General features: G+C 34.4%; 1 protein-coding gene across 2 annotated transcripts in view; it reads left to right on the top strand.

Annotated features, from left to right (window-relative positions):
* MAP3K7 (mitogen-activated protein kinase kinase kinase 7) overlaps nt 1-13,755 on the top strand; it is a 59,083-nt gene extending 45,328 nt beyond the window's left edge. For both annotated transcript variants that reach the window (XM_081141595.1, XM_081141596.1), the window contains 4 exons: nt 3,816-3,924; nt 8,955-9,016; nt 9,724-9,839; nt 12,026-13,755. In XM_081141595.1, the coding sequence (XP_080997721.1) occupies nt 3,816-3,924; nt 8,955-9,016; nt 9,724-9,839; nt 12,026-12,206 (468 nt within the window). In that variant the 3' untranslated portion in view covers nt 12,207-13,755. The remainder of the gene's footprint in view (nt 1-3,815; nt 3,925-8,954; nt 9,017-9,723; nt 9,840-12,025) is intronic.
* Nucleotides 13,756-20,553: the final 6,798 nt, after the last annotated feature.

Below are 20,553 nucleotides of genomic sequence, written 5' to 3'. Positions count from 1 at the left end.
TACATGCTCTTTGCACTATACCATATAATCCTTGAATGAATATAATGTCAAGGTTAAAAGCAGGTAGGGAAACGGTGTAAGAAATTGTCAGAGGAGGGACGATCTGGGTTGGTAAGGTAAACCTGCCAATGGAAGTTGAGGAATGTCAGGGTGAAATTTCAGAACTGATCCAGTAACAACCAATAAACATTTTCTGTTCTGCACACTGCTAGGCACTCCTCATCCTGTAACACAGGTTCTGGTTTTGTGCACAAAGAACCAGGGATGTAGCAAGAATGGGCAGATCTGTTTAAGGGACCCTGAGCTGGGCCTTACATGAAGGAGAGGAATTAACAAGAAGAGAACAGAATGAGCATGGTGATACACAGGGCTCCTTTATAAGTGTGACATGAATGAACTAAGATTTTGGAACTACCGGTCTCATACTGAGTTTTAAATTGTTTATGGTATAGAAAAGCTTTTTGGAATTTCTGAAGCAATTTCAATGGGTACCCAAGAAGGAAGTAACATTCTATCAGTTTTTCTTTTCTTCCAAATTATTTTATGATTTAGTCTCTGAAATTGTTATAAAAGTGCCTTTCTCTGCTTAGTATCCTCAGTCCACTGTGAGTTTTCAAGGCTTTACCTCATAGAATTTTAGCACAGGATGGAACACTGAAAGTCATCTCATCCTTAACTCAGTCCTAACCCTTCTCCAGATAAGGAAAGCAAGACTTCTTGAAGTAAACTAAATCACACGTGACACCACAATTAAAACTCACATCTGGTCATTTCTACTCAAGGACACTTTACACTGCTATATGGCCTCTCATTTTTACTTGATGCACCTTAGAGTGTTCCTATGTTTACATACTGAAACTGGACATAAAATTCTTTATGAATATATGTGTTTTTTATGTTTGATGAGATGTAACTCCAGATTCTTTTTTTGAGTTTCCTATTGGGTATTTAGTAACATATCAAGAGAAAAAGGTGCTTTTTAAAAAAATCCTTATGAAATCCATTTTAGTTTATATGTTCTTGAGAATTTTAATATATGATGTATAAATACATAGACAAGAACACATGTAATATGTGAGTAGTGAAACCTGGTAATAAAATGCACACTCACGAACCCACCGCCCAACATAAGAAAGGGAGCACGATCAGTTCCCACGAGTCTCCGGTGTAGTCCTCACCCGTGACCCCCTTTGCATCCTCTCAACGCCCACAATGCCATTTTCCATCATCTGTCATGTTTCTACCTTTCATAAGTGCCCTCTGGCTGATTAAGAAATTCTCTTAAATGAAATTTAAGTTGTTAAATGTAGGTTTCATAAATGGATATTAAATTTTATCAAATACTTTATTTGTATCTGTTGAGGTTTTTCTTCTTCAATCTGTTGATATAATGAATTGGATTAATAGAATTTCTAATGTCAAGTGGCCTATGCAACTGTAGAATAACCTCAACTTTTTAAATAATTTTGTTGCTGAATGAGTCAGGAACTATTCCTCGTTTTTCAAGAATAATTTCTTTAAGATGGAAAATGTCATTTTCTTGAGTGATAGAACTCGCCTGTAAAACCTTTGGATTTTATATAATGTATAGAAATTTTGATAACTTATAGGCTTTTGGGGGTATATTTCTATAACGTATATAGAAATTTTGGTAATTTATGTTTTTTTGAATTTGTCTATTTCACTTTGGTTTTTATTTACTAACCACAAAATTTTTATAGTATGCTCTCATTTTGTTTCTTTTGAGAAACTTATAGCTTAGTTCTTTTTCTGACTATGTATGTTAAATCCTTAGCTTATAAATTATCACTGCTTCTAATTTTTTCACATAAATATTTGGAATTAAGTATTTTTCACTCAGTACTTCTTTAGTTGGATGCCCCAGGTTTTAGCATGATTTGAGTTAAAACTCAGTTTAAATTGTTTTTAATTTCCATTTTGTTTTCTTTGAACAATGAGTTATTTAGAAGTGTTTTTAAATGTTTAAACATGGGATTTTTAAAGATTGTGAATCAATACAAAAATATATGGTTTATATGATACTAAATTTTTTAAAAATTTTTGAGATCTGTTTTATAACTTAGTACATGATCAGTTTTTATAAATGTTCCATGGGTACTTAAAAAATGCATATTGTCATTTTTCAGGCATAGAGTTTATGGAGTTCAGGTTGTACTATGTACATGTTTTTTGGTCTGATTTTATGTATCATTTACAGAGGATTTTTTAAAATATCTCACTATGATTGATCGTGAATGTTTTTCTTGTAGTTTTATTATCTGTTTGGAAGCTTTGTATAGGTACAGCCTATATTGTAATAGGCACAGCATATAAATTTTGAATTGTTTTCTTCTGAATTGAATTACTTGTATCTTTCCCTAGTAATTTTTTTATTCTCTAAAATCTATTCTCTCTGATATTAATATAATTATATAATTTTGGGGGGGTAGTTTTTGCCTGGTTATCTTTTTTTATCCTTTAACTTTCTGTTTTCTCTGTCTCTGTGAATTAGATATGTCTCTTATAAACAGCATTTACTCTAGCCTGACAATCTGATTTTTAAAATATTTTAACTGGAGCGTGTAATCCATTTATATTTATTACAATTACTGTTCTTATTTTATGCTTTATTTCTTTTTTTCTTCCTTTGAATTCAATAATATATTTCTCATTCCATTCTTTTTCTCTCTGATTGGGGAGTTAGATATATTATTACTTTTAGTAATTGCCTGTGAAATTTTAACTCTCATGCCCAACCTAAAGTTAGTATCTTTAGGCTGAACAATATGAAGATTTTTAAATTTATGTTTCTCTTTCTGATGCTATTGTTATTCAGATTTTAGTACCATCTTATTTATTAGCTTGGTAATTCTATAAATTAGTCATTGTTTTCATTGTTTAATATTTTCAGTGTATGGATTCATACTTGTGTTTACCAGTAATCCTGATATCAATTTGGCCCTTCCATTAGGGAAAAATTTTTCTTCTTCCTGAATGCTATAGAAATTCTTATGGTAAGAATCTATGAATGATAGACTCAGTTTTTTCTCATCTGAGAATGTTATTCTGACCTCATTCTTCACGTTTTTGTTGGCTAAACAGTTGCAGTTCACGGTTATTTTATTTTAGCAGTTTAAAGATAATTCTTCTTTCCTCTGACTTCCTTTGTTGTTATTAAGAATAACTGGTTTGTGTTTTTTTATAAATAACCTTTTCTTTATGGACGCTTTTTACTCTTTTCTATATGTCTTTGTTTTCAAGAATTTGATTATAATTTGCCTCATGTTTAACTCAGTGTCGTAGGTTTTTTCTTATTTTTTCTGCTCAGGGTTTGTTATGGTTGGGGCTTGTTAGATTTCCCATTGATTCTGGAAATTTTTTGCAGATTCACAGTGGATACATTTTCTCCCTTCCACACAGAATTACCAAGACAGACAAATTTACTTACCTTCTTTTGTAGGGTAGATTTTTTTCCCCTCGTTCCTTCTTTCCCTGAGTATGAAGTCTTCCTTGGGTTTTAGCTTTAAGCATGGTGGTTCTCCAGCCTTACTCCCATCTACAAAGGCCCAAGATTTCACACCTGTTCCTCTGGGTGTGATAGGCAGTCAAAACAAAAGCTTTAGGTCATTAGTGTTCCGAATGTGTATATTTGTGTGTGTGTGTGTGTGTATAATATCCTTAGAGGATTTGAGGTTTTTCTGTAAGAGTGTTTTGGGACCTCTACTGATAAAAATGGAATTCTGTCCTTTGCCTTGTAATGAAAATTTTTTCTTGTCATTTTTAAAAAATAAATCTCCTGTTACTTCTTTCTACAGGTGAGCAGTAGGTCATCCAGTCCTAGCATCAGAATGATCACTACTACCTCAGGACCAACCTCAGAAAAGCCAGCTAGAAGTCATCCATGGACCCCTGATGATTCCATAGGTACCCAGTTTATTTCCTCATTTTAATTATGAAGTTGAATTTACCATATTTATTTTTATTTAGTTGTGTCATTACTGTAATCTTTACAAAGGCAGGCATTGTACAACACTTTAGATTTTCATATTAGTAAAGTCAAATATTTAGCAATAAACTTAAAAATGTCTTTTTGAGTACTGAGGCAGAGACCATTAGCCCTCTGCATTACTTTTCACCCAGATACTAAACATTTATTTTGAAGATGGTTTGTTTAGGGGTTTTCCCAAATAAGAGCTATTATATTCTTGATACTTTAGTCTGTTATTGTCTTATTATGATCCACTGTACTGAATGATAGTAGTAAAGTTGTTATGTTTTAAGTACCTAAATTCAGTAGAATGGTAAAAATAATCATCTTCATCTCAGTCTTTTGTTTTAAAGATACAAGATAACAGGTATAAAAAATTTCTGATAGTGACCTTTTGAATCAGTTTTAAATAATAGGGAAACTTCATTTTAGTTATATAAATAGTCTGTTAAATAGACCTTTTAAAGCCTGTTAAAAGTTATTAAGACTCCCTAACATGAATAACTAACTAGTCAAAATATTAGTATCAAAATCCAGTGATAGGATAGATTCAGTATGGGCAGGCAGGAAATTATGTGCCATAGTGGAATTAACTTTCCTTCGCATTAGAAGAATACCTTGATAAATACTCAAAAGTACGCTCCTATAAAAATTATTTGCATGCTATGATGTCAGAGAATGAACATCCATCTCTTAGACCTTGGAAAATTAAACCATTTAGGATTTTATATAAGATCATGTTAATGGCAATTAAATTACAGTTAAAAAGTCAGCTCTCTGTGTTTACAAACTAAAATACTGCTTATAAGTACTTATAAATATTTGGCATGGTTTAGTCACATAATTTAATTTAAAAAATTAACTGGGTGGCTTTTCTCTGTGTCATGTAAGATAGAACTATGTTTAGCCAGGGGTGTACTCTCTAGTTTTAGTAAGTTTAAATTTAGCGATAGCAAAAACTCAGTTCTAAGTTTCACCCCTAGCACAGCCTAACCTAGGACTGCTCAGAACATTTACTCAGCACGTGTGCAGAATTCACCATGATGTGCTTCTCCTTAGAGGCAGACAGGGAAATGCTCTTGACAGATTTGATCATTAATCGTCAGGTAATATCAGCTCTTTTGGTTTCTAAACCTTCAGGTGAGGGAATATTCTCCCTGACGTTACAGTATTTGCCTAAACCTGATACTCAATGTGGCAGGCCTCCTAACTTCAGCCTAGACTAATCTCAACATGTAACAGACTGTGAGTTCATGAGGGTAAAATCAAAATTCTCTTAGGTCCATCTCACTTAACTGCTTTGTTTCCACTTCATGAGTTCTTCCACCCTTCCAACCCCCATCTCATTTTTTTTGTTTTCTGGGACCTAAAATACCACAAAATATCAATAGCTAGAATTTGTCAAAGGTCCAGCCTTGAAATTATGGCAAATGTATGGTTATCATTTTTAAATGATGTTGAATATAATTTTAGAAGTTGAGGCTCTTGTTTAAGTTTATGATTAATGAAGTTCAGCTTTGCAAAATTTCTTAAAAAAGTGTTGATAATCAAGCTAATAGAATAAATTACAGGGAAGAGATAGGTAAAGCCTTTTTCTTTGAAGGCCCACTGACTCAAGAAAAAATTGGAAGTGCATACATAAGTTAAAACAACCTAGTTACTTTGATTTTTCTTTTAATTTAAAAGAGGAAGTGTTCTGTATATTTTCCAGAGAAAAATAAAGAGCAGGATGATTTAATAATCATAGCACATATTGAGTGCTCATGATTATTTATAGGTTTCTGTTTATATTATAGTGGAGATTTAAAAAAAAGACAAATGTACCCAAGAGAAGCTAGTGAGAGAGATGCCTAGACCTAGAAAAGAGAGCCACAGAGCTTAGGAAAACTCACTGGAGAGTTTCTCCTGTTCTCAGTACTTGGCCAAGGTAAAAGCATAAGACATGGGCCACTGCTGCAATCTGATTAGAGCGCCGTAATACTGACACATAAAAATAAGGTCATCATGCTTGCTATGTAATAAAACTACTAAATTTGTAGTGCAAGCTGAGTGTTTTAATAGCTAAGACAGAAATCAATTAGGTAAAACCTGGCATAGTCTGCAACTTTTTTGTAAAATTGTGAGACTTGTTCTTTAGTCATAAAGCAGAAAGAAGACAACATTTCACATGAAGGGAACACGTACTTAGAGAATGTGAGATGGTTATGAGTATTGTGTTTGAGGGGGCCAAAAGATATTTTTGCCTAATTTAACCAAAGAAATATGAGTCTTGACATTCAGGAAATGAGATTAGATTTGATTAGCAATTGAAACATTAAAGATGTTTCATGGACAAACTCTCATGGAATATCCTTTGCTGTCTTATGATAAATTATTGCTATTAACACTAAAAACTAAAGTTCAGTTTGTATATAAATGAGAAAGTGAAATCTCACTTCTTGGTTTTAGAGAAAAACTAATATTCAATAAAGGACCTTAAGTTCCCCACCATTGGAGGCCTTTAATTGTTTGAATAAATACTTGGATTTTTTTCCACCCGCAAATATTATGAGACATTGATATATTATACTTAATTCTGAAATACATATCAGTGTCTAAGATTTAAGAACGGGTAATAGGAGTGGAAATGTTAAATATAAAAACTTTCAAGGCAGTTTTCCTATAAAGTCAAGGGGGTTTTTTGAAAATTTGTTTACTTTTTAATCCTCACCCAAGGATATGTTTATTGATTTGAGAGAGAGAGAAACATCAATGTGGGAGTGCAACATCCATCGATTTCCTCCCAAACGCACCCAGGCTGGGGATCAAACCCTTTACTTTTCGATGTACGGGATGACATTCTAGTCACCTGAGCCACATCGGCCAGGGCAAGGGGAAATCATTTTTAATCAGTTTCAACTTTGTGGAAAATAGTGTTCCGTGGGAGCATAATTTGAAACTGCTGTTGGGGATGAGGAAAGGGTTGGTCAGAAAGATAACAAATTAACTGTACTTCTTATTTAAACATTTCAGAAAAACATTTATGTTAGTGTATGATTTTAGGGTAAATAAGGCTCTCCTAGGCAGTACTGTTGTTCTTTCTTTAATAAATATTACTTTTCAAACTGAATTACAAACTTGAGTATGTTAAAATGCCCTCCCTTCCCTATTCATTTAGCATCAATAACAAGATCACTAATGGTCAGCATCATGTGGCATTTTTTTTTTTTTTTTTTTTTTGGTTTGAAATACTCTATTTTGTAAAGCGTGGTATTTCTTACAGGCATTAGATTGTTTGGTCTGTTAGCGTAAGCTTTTGGAGTTACTTGCAAGCACATTCTCAATAGTTTAAAAAAACACAAAACACTACTACTAGAGTACCAGTCAACAGTAAGTTAGGATGTTACTGAACTATCCAACTCTTCGTTTTTTATTGCATTGATGCAGTGCCTTGCTGTCCTCCTAACCTTGCCTTTATCTGCACCACTCTTTCAGTGAGTTACTTGTCGGACAGAGGGCTGAACAGCAGCTCGCTTGTTTAGTTCATTTGTTCTGTACTAACAGTGGGAAAGCAGCTACTGCTGAAATAGAAAAGTTCATAATACTTTACAGTTATCCTGCCTGCTTCTGGAACTGTTGTGCATAAATGTTAATGTTGTGAAGAGACAGTCCCATGCTTCTCAGGCAAGTAGTTAGGGCAGTTGACTTCTTTTCTTTTTTTTTTAATTTATCTTTATTTTTGAAAGTAGTACAGATATCCCCCTTTTTTCACCATTGACCCCCTCCACTCCACCCCACCCGGACTTCACCACACTATTTTCTGTGTCCATATGTTATGCATATAAGTTTTTGGTTAATATTTCCCTCCCAGCACCCCATCCCTACCTCCCCTCAGATATGTCAGTCTGTTCTATTCTTCTATGTCTCTGCATCTATTTTATTTATCAATTTATTTTGGTCATTAGATTCCACATATGAGTGAGAACATGTGATATTTGTCTTTCTCTGACTGGCTTATTTCACTTAGCATAATACTCTCCAGTTACCTCCATGCTGTTCCAAAGGGTAAGAGATCCTTCTATTTCACAGCTGCATAGTATTCTATGGTGTAAATTTCCCACAGCTTTTTTATCCAAGTTGACTTCTTTTGAAATACAAACAAAAGCTTTCTGTTCAAATAGTTTGATAAAATTTGGCTGGTTGTTTGAATTAACCCATTTAACTGTTTGGGCTTGACTTTGAGTCACAACTTCATATGTGTAATATACTCCCATCAGTAGCATCTCTCATTTTCTGCAGTGATTCTCGTTAGGAGGAGTGAGATTGGAGGCTCACAGTAGAACGTATACATTGAAGGTGGTCCCCTGGAAGAGAAGGTGTCTCATTTCCCCCTTTTCCCTATTAAGGAACACTAATGTTGCCACAGTTGACGCAGACTTAGAGAAAACCTAGCACGATCTGGAAAAGAAGCAGATGTGAGTTTGATTAGGTAGAGTCTGTGAAGACTGAATTTAAAATGTAAAGGGCATGACTGTGAATTAAAAACAAAGGGTACTGTAGTCATGGTTCTGTATAATGACGAAGTGTTAAAACAGCAATGTAAATTTAAGTTCTGAATTAACTCTGACAAAAGGACACAGATTTTCTAGAGCATGGTTTCACACTTACTTCTAAAAGATCATTACTTGAATATATCACTGGTGTTTTTTTTTTAATGAAACAAGGGCTTGTAAGCTTTAATATTATTTAATTTATAGCCAACTTAAATTGTAAGTATGAGAGTATGGTTGCATTCTAATTAGCCGGTAATTGGATATCCTCTGTTTACCTTTAGAATTCAAAACTAGACTCTTCATTACCAGTAACAGTAACTTTTATGTGTTATTTACTTTAAGAAAAAAAATACCAATATTTCATGCATACTTTCCCGCTTTCGTTCATAATAATTTATGACAGAAAATAAATAAAGCACATGCTTGAATTACAGATACCAATGGATCAGATAACTCCATCCCAATGGCTTATCTTACACTGGATCATCAACTACAGGTAAAGGAGCACTGTACTTTCTCAGTCAGTGTTTACTTTTTCTTATAAAAAGCTCAGAGAATTTATCTTTAAAGCTAACATTTGTGTTTCTGTCATTGTATATTCATTCATTTATGCTTTTAGTTAACCTCCTTAATCTTGTTAAAATGAATGATCCTTTCAGTTAAGTTAATCAAATTTAAAATTGGCAAAATCATATGTTCTTATCCTATCAGTCATGTTAAAATACTCTCATATCTTTAAGACTGCCAAAAATAGCATTTTTGTTCTTTAATTTTAGTGCACTAAAATTAAAAAATTCATATAAGCTCATTTCTATGTAATAAATTTTGTGATACGTTTTCATATTCATAGTGGCTGAAAATTTAAGTCATACACTTCAGTGTTTCCTCGTGGGTATAAGAACTATAAACATTTTTTGGTATAATGCAGCTTGGCGACCTGAAATGTAAAACCAGAGGCCAAGACTACTCGAGTCATGGTTCTCTGGAACAACAACAGTGTTAAAGCAGCAAGTATAAATTTAAGTTCTGAGTTAACTCTAACAAAGGACACAGATTTTCTAGGGCATAGTTTAACACTTATTTTTAAAAGATCATTATTTTAGTGTTATAAAAATAATATATCGCAGTCACTGTCTTAACTCTCATCTTAGCTAGATAGTGAGATTTAATTTAATTGTGTTTTAACATTTTATTTATTTTCAGCCTCTGGCACCATGCCCAAACTCCAAAGAATCTATGGCAGTATTTGAACAACATTGTAAAATGGCACAAGAATATATGAAAGTGCAGACGGAAATTGCATTGTTATTACAGAGAAAGTAAGTTATCTTTTATGAACAAAAATTAAAACTCATTAGTGTTTTGAGTTTAAGATATGTTAAGGTGCAATATTGTTTGAAGACATGAAAACTTTTTCATTTTTAAAATTAACCATTACGCATATTTCTAACTTGGAGATTTTGTATATGTTTATGGTTAAGTACCCTTTGGCTATTTGTCATGCAAAACTCAACCCTTTTGACTATATCATGTTATAGTAGTCCTAAGGAAAGTGAACTGGTGGTATGTTTTATGCTCTCAGTGTTTTAAAGTTAAAAGCTGTTTAGATTTGTTCTTATAAAGATTTGTTTTCTTGGGCATAGGTAAAATAATTTGATTTAGTAATGTTCAGTTGTGCTTTGTCTTAGAAACACTTTTGTAGACATGTTCTTTCCAGTCATGTGGTTAGGAGAGTACAGTTACTTGTTGGTGGGCTTTATTTCATACCTTATGAGTGTTTTTCTGGGGAGTTTTATACTCACATGTGTTTCATCTGAAAGTTATAGAGACTTCCTTCCTCTCTTTTTAAAAAAATACAGTACAATTTTTATATTACTTTATTTGCATTTATTTTTTAAAAAAAGAAAAAGCCTATAGTTTGTTTAAGCATCACTCTCATGAAATTTTATGCCTCTGAAGCTGTATATGGTGGTAACTAAAATGAAGTGTTGTAGGAAAAACTCTCGGAAACTATATACACACACACACATGATAACAGGATTTCCCCTATTAATTTTTTTTTTTTTTTAAATATATCTTTATTGATTTCAGAGAGGGGAAAGGAGAGGGATAGAGAGATAGAAACATCAATGATGAGAGAGTCATTGATCAGCTGCAGCCCACAACCCGGGCATGTGCCCTGACTGGGAATCGAACCCAGATCGCCTGGATCCTAGGTTCAACCGCTGAGCCACGCCTGGCTGGGCTCCCCTATTAATTTTAATCAAATAAGTAAAAATTCTGGTTTCCTGTAGTAATCTGTGGAAAGTTTTCTGTTTGTATTTCCAAGAAAAAGAGAAAAATAGTTTTAGTTTCATCACAACTTACTAATAATAGCAATTTAAATGATTTCAACCTAGTACAGTAAACCCTCCACTTTGCGAACCTTGATTTTACAGACTTTGGATTTAATGGACAAAATTTCCTGTCCATATGTCATATGTGAAAATTACCCTGTTAATTTTTAAATGCTTTTAACCAAGATTTGTTTATAATTAAATTAACAGGCTATTTTTTTGGTTATTAATTCACTATTCTTTTTAACAAATTTTAGCAGAAAGGCCATATGTTGGAAAAACACTGTATGTAGTAATTTCACTGACAGAAATAAACTCTATTTCTTATTTCACATATTTAATCTATACTTTTTCCATACTTTAATCATTTGAAAGAGAAGTTCTGTGCTGAAAAAAACAATTAGTAGATTGTGGGATGTGAAAACTATGACAGTTTAAATCAGTTTTAAATACTTTAATTGAGAAGTATTACTGGGAAATCAGTTTTAGAACTTTTCATTAATTATTCAGGTATATCCAGGAGCCTTGCTTCAGGAGCTAATACTTAATATCCCCCAAATAAAAGGGACTTAAACGTTTATTAGGCTATAAAATATAAAAGACTGTGAGGGTCTTTCCTGAAAATGTTTGCAGACAAGGTACTTTGTATTTGTTCTTACTGTTTTAAAATAGGAAAGAGATTTAAGTTGATAGCATCTATTTTAATTAGCTTGCTAATGTTCTGTTAGCTACCACTTTGCACTGTAAATAGGATTGTGACTTCAGAATATAAGTACATGAGTATAAAAGTGGAATGTGAGCTATAAAATCTTTCAAGTGTTATTTTCCTATAGTCAGATGTACCCCTTCCCAGCCTTTTTTCCTTCCTTCCTCCACAAAAAGGATATCAAATGAAACTTTCTAAAACTTTTATTATATCATTTTATCTATTTTCATTAATGATCTAAGTACAGTTACTTATTAAAAGAATTATGATATTTGTATGGTTACACCAGAAGAGCGATTGATAGTTTCCATTCCAGTCCACAAATATATTTTGAGTGGTGTGCCTAAGATGCGTAACGATAAGCCCAGATAAAAGTTCTAATTCATTGAGCTTCTGTCATCAGCTATTAAGGTATGAATTTTTCCATCATGTAGAATATGTTATTATTGGTATTTGTTTTTAGGCAAGAACTAGTTGCAGAACTGGACCAGGATGAAAAGGACCAGCAAAATACATCTCGTCTGGTACAGGAACATAAAAAGCTTTTAGATGAAAACAAAAGCCTTTCTACTTACTACCAGCAATGCAAAAAACAACTAGAGGTCATCAGAAGTCAGCAGCAAAAACGACAAGGCACTTCATGATTCTCTAGGACCGTTAAATTTTAAAATATGCAAAGAAAGACTTTTTTTTTTAAGGAAAGAAAAACCTTTATAATGACAATCATGAGTGTTAGCTTTTTGGCGTGTTCTGAATGCCAACTGCCTATATTTGCTGCATTTATTTGTTTCATCGTTTATTTTCCTTTTCTCATGGTGGACATGCAATTCAACTGTCTCCTTGAATAACATGGGGGCACCTGTGACTTGAATAAGCAGCAGTTCTCAGCTTCAAAACAGACGCCTGAACCGTGGCTGTATATGCATGCTCTGTGTGTGAAGGCCAGCCTAACAGAAACAGGTGGTATCAAACTAGCTGCTGTGTGCAAACACCTTTTTTTTTTTTTTTTTTGAGGTGGAACCTCAAGAATGATGCTGTTCTTGTATCTCATCTCAAAAAAATGAATAAATTTTTTCCCCCAGAAGATGGTATATATACCAAATTAAAGACAGGGTATGATAAATCTAGAATAATTGGTGGTGCGTTTTAGAAATGCCGAACCGTGAGGGGTAGTTCAAAGTGAGGGCTTTGATGCCAGCATCCTTGGATCAGTACTGAACTTAGATTCATCTATAAAATATTTAAAGGTAAGTGGTGGCTGCTGTATTTAATAAAAGCATATTTCATGAGGCTAAAATTTGACTATGAAACATTAGCGGAACTCTTTTTATAAGGTATAAAGATTTTTAATTCTTTGATGGCATGTATGTGTGTTGAAATTGTGAAGCTCTTATGACTCTGATATCTCTTATATGAAATTAAAAGGTAAATGAACACTATTCAACTTAAATTAATGATTCCCTCCTGCAATGATTATTGGATTGTTTTACTATATATTTGACAAACTAAAGAGAAATAATGGAAAATGGAAATAATTGCCCCAGCGAAAAGGCTTGGGACTTACATACTTTTGCAATACCAAATGCATAAAAAAAACTGGAAAAACAGGAAATGTTATTAAGGAAATTAAAGAAGTAATTATAAATTTATCAAGTATCTTATTTATCAATATTGGAATAATTGATTTTCCATGCAAGCCCATCCTAGAATGCTATTGCCTTTCAACACTTTTAAGGAAATTTCAACACTTATAATAAGAGAAAATTTATATTGTTAACAGTAACTTTGCTACCAACTTTGAAAATAAAAGTAGTAATAAAACTTCATTGAAATAATAGGCTATATAAGATCTATTTTTTGTTGGTATTAAAATAAATCATATTTTGATACCAGTACAAGGTGTCTTTTAAATAAGGATGTCATCAACCTCATTTTTATAGCATTAATGTTTTTTTAAAGAAAAAATTTAAAATGAAAGCATAATTGATGTGATTATTAGAATTATATCGTGATTGTATTGTAGTTTTGCTCTATTTCAGATAAGCAGGTTGATCTAAGAAGTAATCAAAACTATTCTTAAAAATGCTAAAGCAGGTACCTTTTTCTTTCCTTATTTTTCCCTCCTCCCACTGAGTTTTATAATGTACCCTTTGTGTATACAAGCAATAAAGGTAAAGGACAGTTTGTACTAAACTGTGTCACTTTTAGCTTCTTCAAAAGCTGTTCTTAAGTTTCTAATAAATGTCTACCATCACTTTGTTTAAACAAAAGGAGGGTTATCATTTCCAAATAATTTGATTACCTAGCTGAAAGTAATATTGGGCTTCAACATATTAATAGTAAAATAAAATTTGCACAGAAAAGAACTATAGACTAAGGAAAAGCTTAACTCAGTCATAGTGTTGCTGCTTTTTTATACATCTGTCACTCTCTAAAAGGGACCTCGTCAGTGTTTAGAGACTTGATTGTCAGAGAAGAGCATGAGCTATCCAAGCATGGATACCAAGGCTTGACTTTTCCATTAGGATTCAGCATTCTAGATTTTGATTTTATTTCTTAGTCATTAACGTGTTTTTGCTCTACATTCCATACTTAAAGGGGAAATTTTTATTATTGTTACTATTACATGCAGTCACTTCATAAAAATATCTGAATAGGTAAATAGAAATAAATAGTAGTTTTAAGTATGATGCCAAATGCAAAAAAGGCTTTTGGCACGCTTGATTGTTTGCAGTATGTTCTTGGGGATCTTCAGTGCCATAATCTTCCTGGGCACTGGGTGCAGTTCAGCCTTGCTTGAGTTTTAAGTAGTTGCATTGCCAAGCTCATCCTTTTACATCTTGATTGATTATCTTTGATGGTCAGAGAAAAGGTTTGCAGTCATCATGTAAATCCTCAGTCAGCTTCACCAGTGTCCTCACCCATCAAACCTTCAGAGAGATGTTAACCAGGAGCCAGATTTTTTTAAAATTCTGGTTTTACCTTTATTCTAATTCTTGTTTTTTGGGTGGAAATAAGAAACAGACAAGTGGCTAAAAGCCCCCAGTCTAAGAAATTCACGAACAGTCCCTGAGCAAGCCAGAATTACATTTTGTTCTTGCCTCCAGGGAGAGAAACAAAGCTTTAAAGGGAAGTACTCCTCGGTGATAAAAATACTTTTTTGAGCCAAATAAAAATTAGTTCAGAATATTTACCTTAAACTTCAACAGCATAAAAAACAACCTGGAACCATAAAAAAGAACCAGTCAGAAATGAAGGATACACTAACGGAAATGAAGAATAATTTACAGGGATTCAGCAGTAGAGTAGATGAAGCCGAGAATCAAATCAGCAATTTGGAATATGAGGGAACAGGAAACACCCAATCAGAACAGCAAAAAGGAAAAAGAATTATTAAAAAAAAGTGAGGATAACGTAAGGAGCCTTTGGGACAACTTCAAGTGTACCAGCCTTCATATCATTGGGGGTACAAGAGAAAGAGCAAGAAATTGAAAACCTGTTTGAAAAAATGACAGAAAACTTCCCTAACCTGGTAAAGGAAATAACCACAGAAGTCCTGGAGGTGCAGAGAGTCCCAAACAAGATGAACCCAAAAAGACCCTGACCAGGACACACGATAATTAAAATACCGAAAGTCAACGAATCTTAAAAACAGCAAGAGAAGCAGTCAGGCGGGCTGGGTCTCGTAAGGGAGGCAATCGGTTGATGTTACTCTCTCACATTGATGTTTCTCTCTCTCTCTCTCTCTCTCTCTCTCTCTTTCTCAAATCAACAAAAACATATCCTTGAATGAGGATTAAAGAAGAAAAAACCCAAAATCTTACCATTTGTGACAGCAGGGATGGAACTAGAGTGTGCTATGCTAAGTGAAATAAGTCAGAGAAAAATACCATATGATTTCACTTATATGTGGAATCTAAAGAGCAATATAAATAAAACAGAAACAGACTCAGATACAGAGAACAGATTAATGGTTGCCAGAGAGGAGGGGAGTTTGGGGAATGGGTGAAAAGATGATGAAGAGATTGAGAAGTACAGATTGCTAGTCACAAAATAGTCATGGGATGTAAAGCACAGCATGGGGAATATAGCCAGTAATATTGTAATAACTATGTATGGTGCCAGTTTGCTACTGGGAATATCAGGGGGAGCACTTTGTAAAGCACATGATTGTCTAACCGCTATGCTGTACACCTAAAACTAATACAAAGTAATGATTGTAAACTGTAATTGAAAAAAAATTTTTAATTTAAATAAATAAATTTTTAAAAAATGTACCCTATAACAACATAGCATATTGAAGAGGTTTGTTTGAGCATTGTTACAAATGTTTGACTGTTTTTGCTGAAGTATTCTAGGGTATTGAATATCTTTTTTTCTTCCAAGTTTCTTTTTTCTTTTTTTCTTTTTTTTAAAGAATAATTTATTGATTTTTAGAGAGGGGGCAAAAGAGAAAAAGAAACATCAATGTAAGAGCACAACATGGATCGGCTGCCTCCTGTACACCCCCTACCAGGGATCAGGCCCACAACCCAGGCATGCGCCCAAACTGGCAACCTCTTGGTACAAGGGACCACGCTCAACCAGCTGAGCCACACTGGCCAGAGCTCTTCCAAGTTCCTTTTATGTTTCTAGTTTCAGTTATTACCTGTAGCCAGAGATCACAGTTTATGCCTCTGAAACTTTTCTTTCTTTCTCTAGGTGTATAGTTTTCAGCAGTCAACTCCTCTCTTCAAGTGGTAGGAAGTTCAACTTCTATCATTTAGAGCATTTTATGTAAAATGATGTAATACAGAAATCCTTGTACATACTGTATATTTAAAGAAAGGTTTTTAGGTTTATTTTTGTTTGTAATAAAATTCACATTGTTATTCTAAACTTGTTCATAAAAATAGTGAATGCTTTATATCAGCAAGTGAGCTGTGAGGCGTTCTGCTCCAGCAAGGTACTTGCCTTACATGAAATCCAATAAAAACTTAAAAATCAGTATTCTTACAGTACTAACACTTTTGTAACAATAATTTTTGAGAGTCTGGGTGATTGGCCATCATCTCCAATTCAGATGTTTGGTTAAATGGGTGCTCTTCACAATCTCAGTGAATCTGCTTTGCATGAAGTGCAGCATGGCATGCATTGTTAAATGACCCTTCTAATGAGAAAACTGATTTTTTCTTTTATCATGTATCTGTTACATTAAGTATTTTATTCCTTTATCAACCTATTAGACACCCCAACCAACATGTGTGCATGCTTATGCACACATACACACACTCTTATAAACTCTACCTTCATTTTAGTAAACCCATCCATTCATTAACATTCTTTTAACAAATTTTTATTGAGCACCTACTATAAGCCAAGCTGCTATAGCTAATGCCAGGTGTCCATTTCAGTCACGTGGTAGGTAGATGCATTTCCCATTTCACAGATGGGAAAATAGGCCCCTTAAGGTTAAGACTTGTGCCTGAGTCTGCCTTTCCATCATCTGTTTTAAGCAGAGTGGACTCTGTGGCCATTATTAATCCATGATGTCAGGAAGAGCATAGACTCACATCCATTTACCATGGCACATTACATGGCCACCCTACCTTTGGGATGCTAGGAAATGTCTGTATAATGGGCAGACATGCCTAACTACGAGGTAGGAAAGAAGCTAGGCTGCTGCCTCTGAATCGTCTGTCCCCACTCTTCATAATAAAAGGAAAAATAGGAAAGCCGACCTCCCACAAGAATGCAGAGGTAATTTGGGTTTTCATTAGTATCGAAATCTGACCAATGTAGTGTATAATAACGTAAAGATTTCACTGTGTTTATAACTGATGCAGCTCAGAAAAATAAAACTTCAACGTGAAGTTGGAGCACTTTAGTTGGACTAGACTTGAAGTAATTTAGATATTCAGTAACAAATAACCCACCTTAGAAAACAACTTCCAATTATATCTCGAATGGCTGAATGAATAGAAACTTTGGTAGACATGATTCCACTTATATGTGGAATCTAGAACACAATAGAAACAGATACAGAGAACAGACTGACAGCTGTCAGGGGAGAGGGTGTGGGGGCTGGGTGAAATAGGTGAAGGAATTAAGCAAAAAAAGAAAGGAAGAAAGAAACTTTGGTAGAACAGCCCATTCTTAGGAGAGAGAAAAAATAGCCATAAGAGGAAAAAATTTAACAAACAGAGATACTACTAGAAAGAAACAATGGAATTAACACTAAGAGTATACTATGTTTCAGGCATTTCTTAAATATTATTCTTGCTTTAGAGATAAGTTGAAGCCCAAAGATGTTTGAAAACATGCCCAGCTAGTAAATGATGGACTCCAGTTCAAACCCAGGTCTTGTAAGCCTCAAGGGCTACAAAAATCTCAGTTTAGAACTTGTAATGCATTTTCCTGTAGACTTAATAAAGGAGAGGAGAGGTAGGTTCCTAAGCTCACTCAAGAAAGTCTATTCAGTCTTTAATGGAAATGAGATACTAATGCTACCAAATAGTCCAACAAGGACAATGAGAGAAAACAAAAAAATGAAGTGGGTGGTGTTCAGGTGTTCACACTGTGGGGATTTTACTCTTCAAAGTCCTTTCCTTTTTTATTGTATGCTGCACAGTAAAAATAAAAACCAGGCAGGAAGACCACCTTATATAATTCTGCCCATGTTTCTTTGGCAGGAACCCAGGGCCTTTGCCGTGGCCACAATTGGAGCCCTTGCAAGAATCCTACAAGGGCAGGAACTTTCCCTCACTACTGGCCCCAACCTGAATCCCTGCAGGTAGGGCTGGACCTGAGGGAGGGTATTCCAAAGGTTCTCCCACAGATTTCATAAAGATGAGGCACAGTCCCAACAAGAGGGGAAAAATGAATCAGAACTTCAGTGGCTTTAAGTTTTGTGTGTGTTGTTTTTAATACACATTCTGGGGGCGCCCAGCCTCAAATTCTGCTTCACAGTGACAGGATATGACCCAGGGATATAACCCCCACTCCCCCCCCCCCCAGTTTCCCAAGTGATTCTGTTGCACAAATTTGGGAATTACCTGCACTGTAGAGGGGATATAAAGAGTATTGCAATTGTAAATTTTTTAGAGCCTAGCCTGTCTAGTATTGTGAAAGCTAAAGGGGTGAACGTGGTATTGTAAGTTAATATAAGAAATATGTATTTGGTTTTGTCCCCTGTTCCTGGCACACAACTCCGAAAACCCTTGGAATTTCCTAAGTGGTGAGAGTAATAAAGGTGTCTTTTGTTAGTTAATGAGCCAACTTTTTAGAAAGCCCCTGGGTAATGCAAGCATGGGGACTAGTTACCAGGGAAACTGACCACATGGTTAGAAGGTTGGAACTTTTAGTCCCATCCCCAGACCTGGGGAGGGGAAAGGGGCTGGAGATTCAGTTCAGTCAGCAATGGCCAATGATTGAATTGGTCCTATCTGTGTAACAGCCTCCATGAAAACCCAAAAGGACAAGGTTAGGAGAGCTTCCAGGTCGGTGAACATGTGGAGGTCCAGGGAGAGCAACACAATCCAGATGGTGGTGGAAGCTTCTTGCCCTTTCCGCATGCCTTATCCTCCGCATGTCTTCCATCTGACTGTTCCTGAGTTATATCCTTTTATAGTAAAAGGGTGATCTAGTATGTAAAATGTTTCTCTGAGTGAGCTGCAGTAGCAAATTAATTAAATCCAAGGAAGGGTTGTTGGAACTCTCATCTCTAGCTGATCAATCAGAAGCGTGGGTGACAACTTGGATTTGTGACAGGGTGTGAATTGGGGTGTGGTGAACAGCCTCATGGGACTGAATACTTACGGAATTTGATGCTCTCTGAGTGGGTAGTGTCAGAATTGAGTTGACTTGTAGGGCACCTAGCTGGTGTCTAAGAATTGTTTGGTGTGGGGAGGGATCCCACACATTAGAATTGGAGTCAGAGTCATTAATGCATCAGAGAAAGATAAAATCTGCCATATCCCTGGGATTCACAAAAAACGAGCATGGAAGTAAGGATAAGATTAGAACAGATGCAGAGATAGAGCTTTCAAAAACGGTGGAAAGCCAACTCAAAATTTTTTAGGTAAGTGGAGGCTGCGGGGGGGGGACTGCCTTTCTGTATAAGAAAGGATACCTGAATATCAGAAAATCACAGTGTTGAATATATGAACCTTTTCTTTTCCACCACTTTCTTCCCTAAGGAGGAAGCAAAGAAAGTACAGGTGACATTAGAAATCACCTGTTAGAGGTATACTACTCTACAGTTATATTTATCATAACAATGAGTAAATAAAGGCAATCTAAATAGGCATAAATCATCAGGGTTAAATTAGTAGAGCCACACCATGTAATACTATATAGCCATTAAAAAGTATGATATAGTTCTATCATTGCTGTATAAATCTGTCCAGACTGAGTGCTTCAAAATATTAAAAGATTGATACACCAAGAAGTAGGATTTACAACAAAAATGCAGCATTTTCTAATCTCAGTGTAATTTGTTATATAAACTATTTAAAGGAACTGTATAGTTACATCAATATATGCCTAAAGGACATTAGATAATACTTACAAATAGAAGCATTAAAATGTAATTTCCCAAACTTAATAAAAACCGCTCATCTAAACCAACAGCATATTAAATAGATGACTGTCATTTTAATTAAATCTGAAACATTTTAATAAAATCTGAAACCAAGCAGAGGTGCACTATCTTCATTCAACATTTCTTAAGTTTTAATTAATGAAAAAAGACCCCAGAATAGAATAATTAGTATAAACACTGGAAATTAAGAAACAAGACTATCTTTTTTTGCAGACTATAAAATTGTATAGAAAGTTCACAAGATTCTACTTATGTTCCATTAGCATTGGAGAGTTTGGTAAAGTGACTGTGATATGGGTCGAAATCACTAGTTTTTCTCTATAATAACAATAATTAGAAGTAGAAATGAGATTTTTTAAAAGTTATACTGACAGTTGCCATAAAACTGTAAAATACCAAAGAAAACAGGT

Source organism: Miniopterus schreibersii (assembly GCF_964146895.1).
Source record: "Miniopterus schreibersii genome assembly, chromosome: 6".
Taxonomy (NCBI): domain Eukaryota; kingdom Metazoa; phylum Chordata; class Mammalia; order Chiroptera; family Miniopteridae; genus Miniopterus; species Miniopterus schreibersii.
The sequence above is the reverse complement of the archived record's forward strand: the minus strand, read 5'-3'. Positions and strand labels throughout refer to the sequence as shown.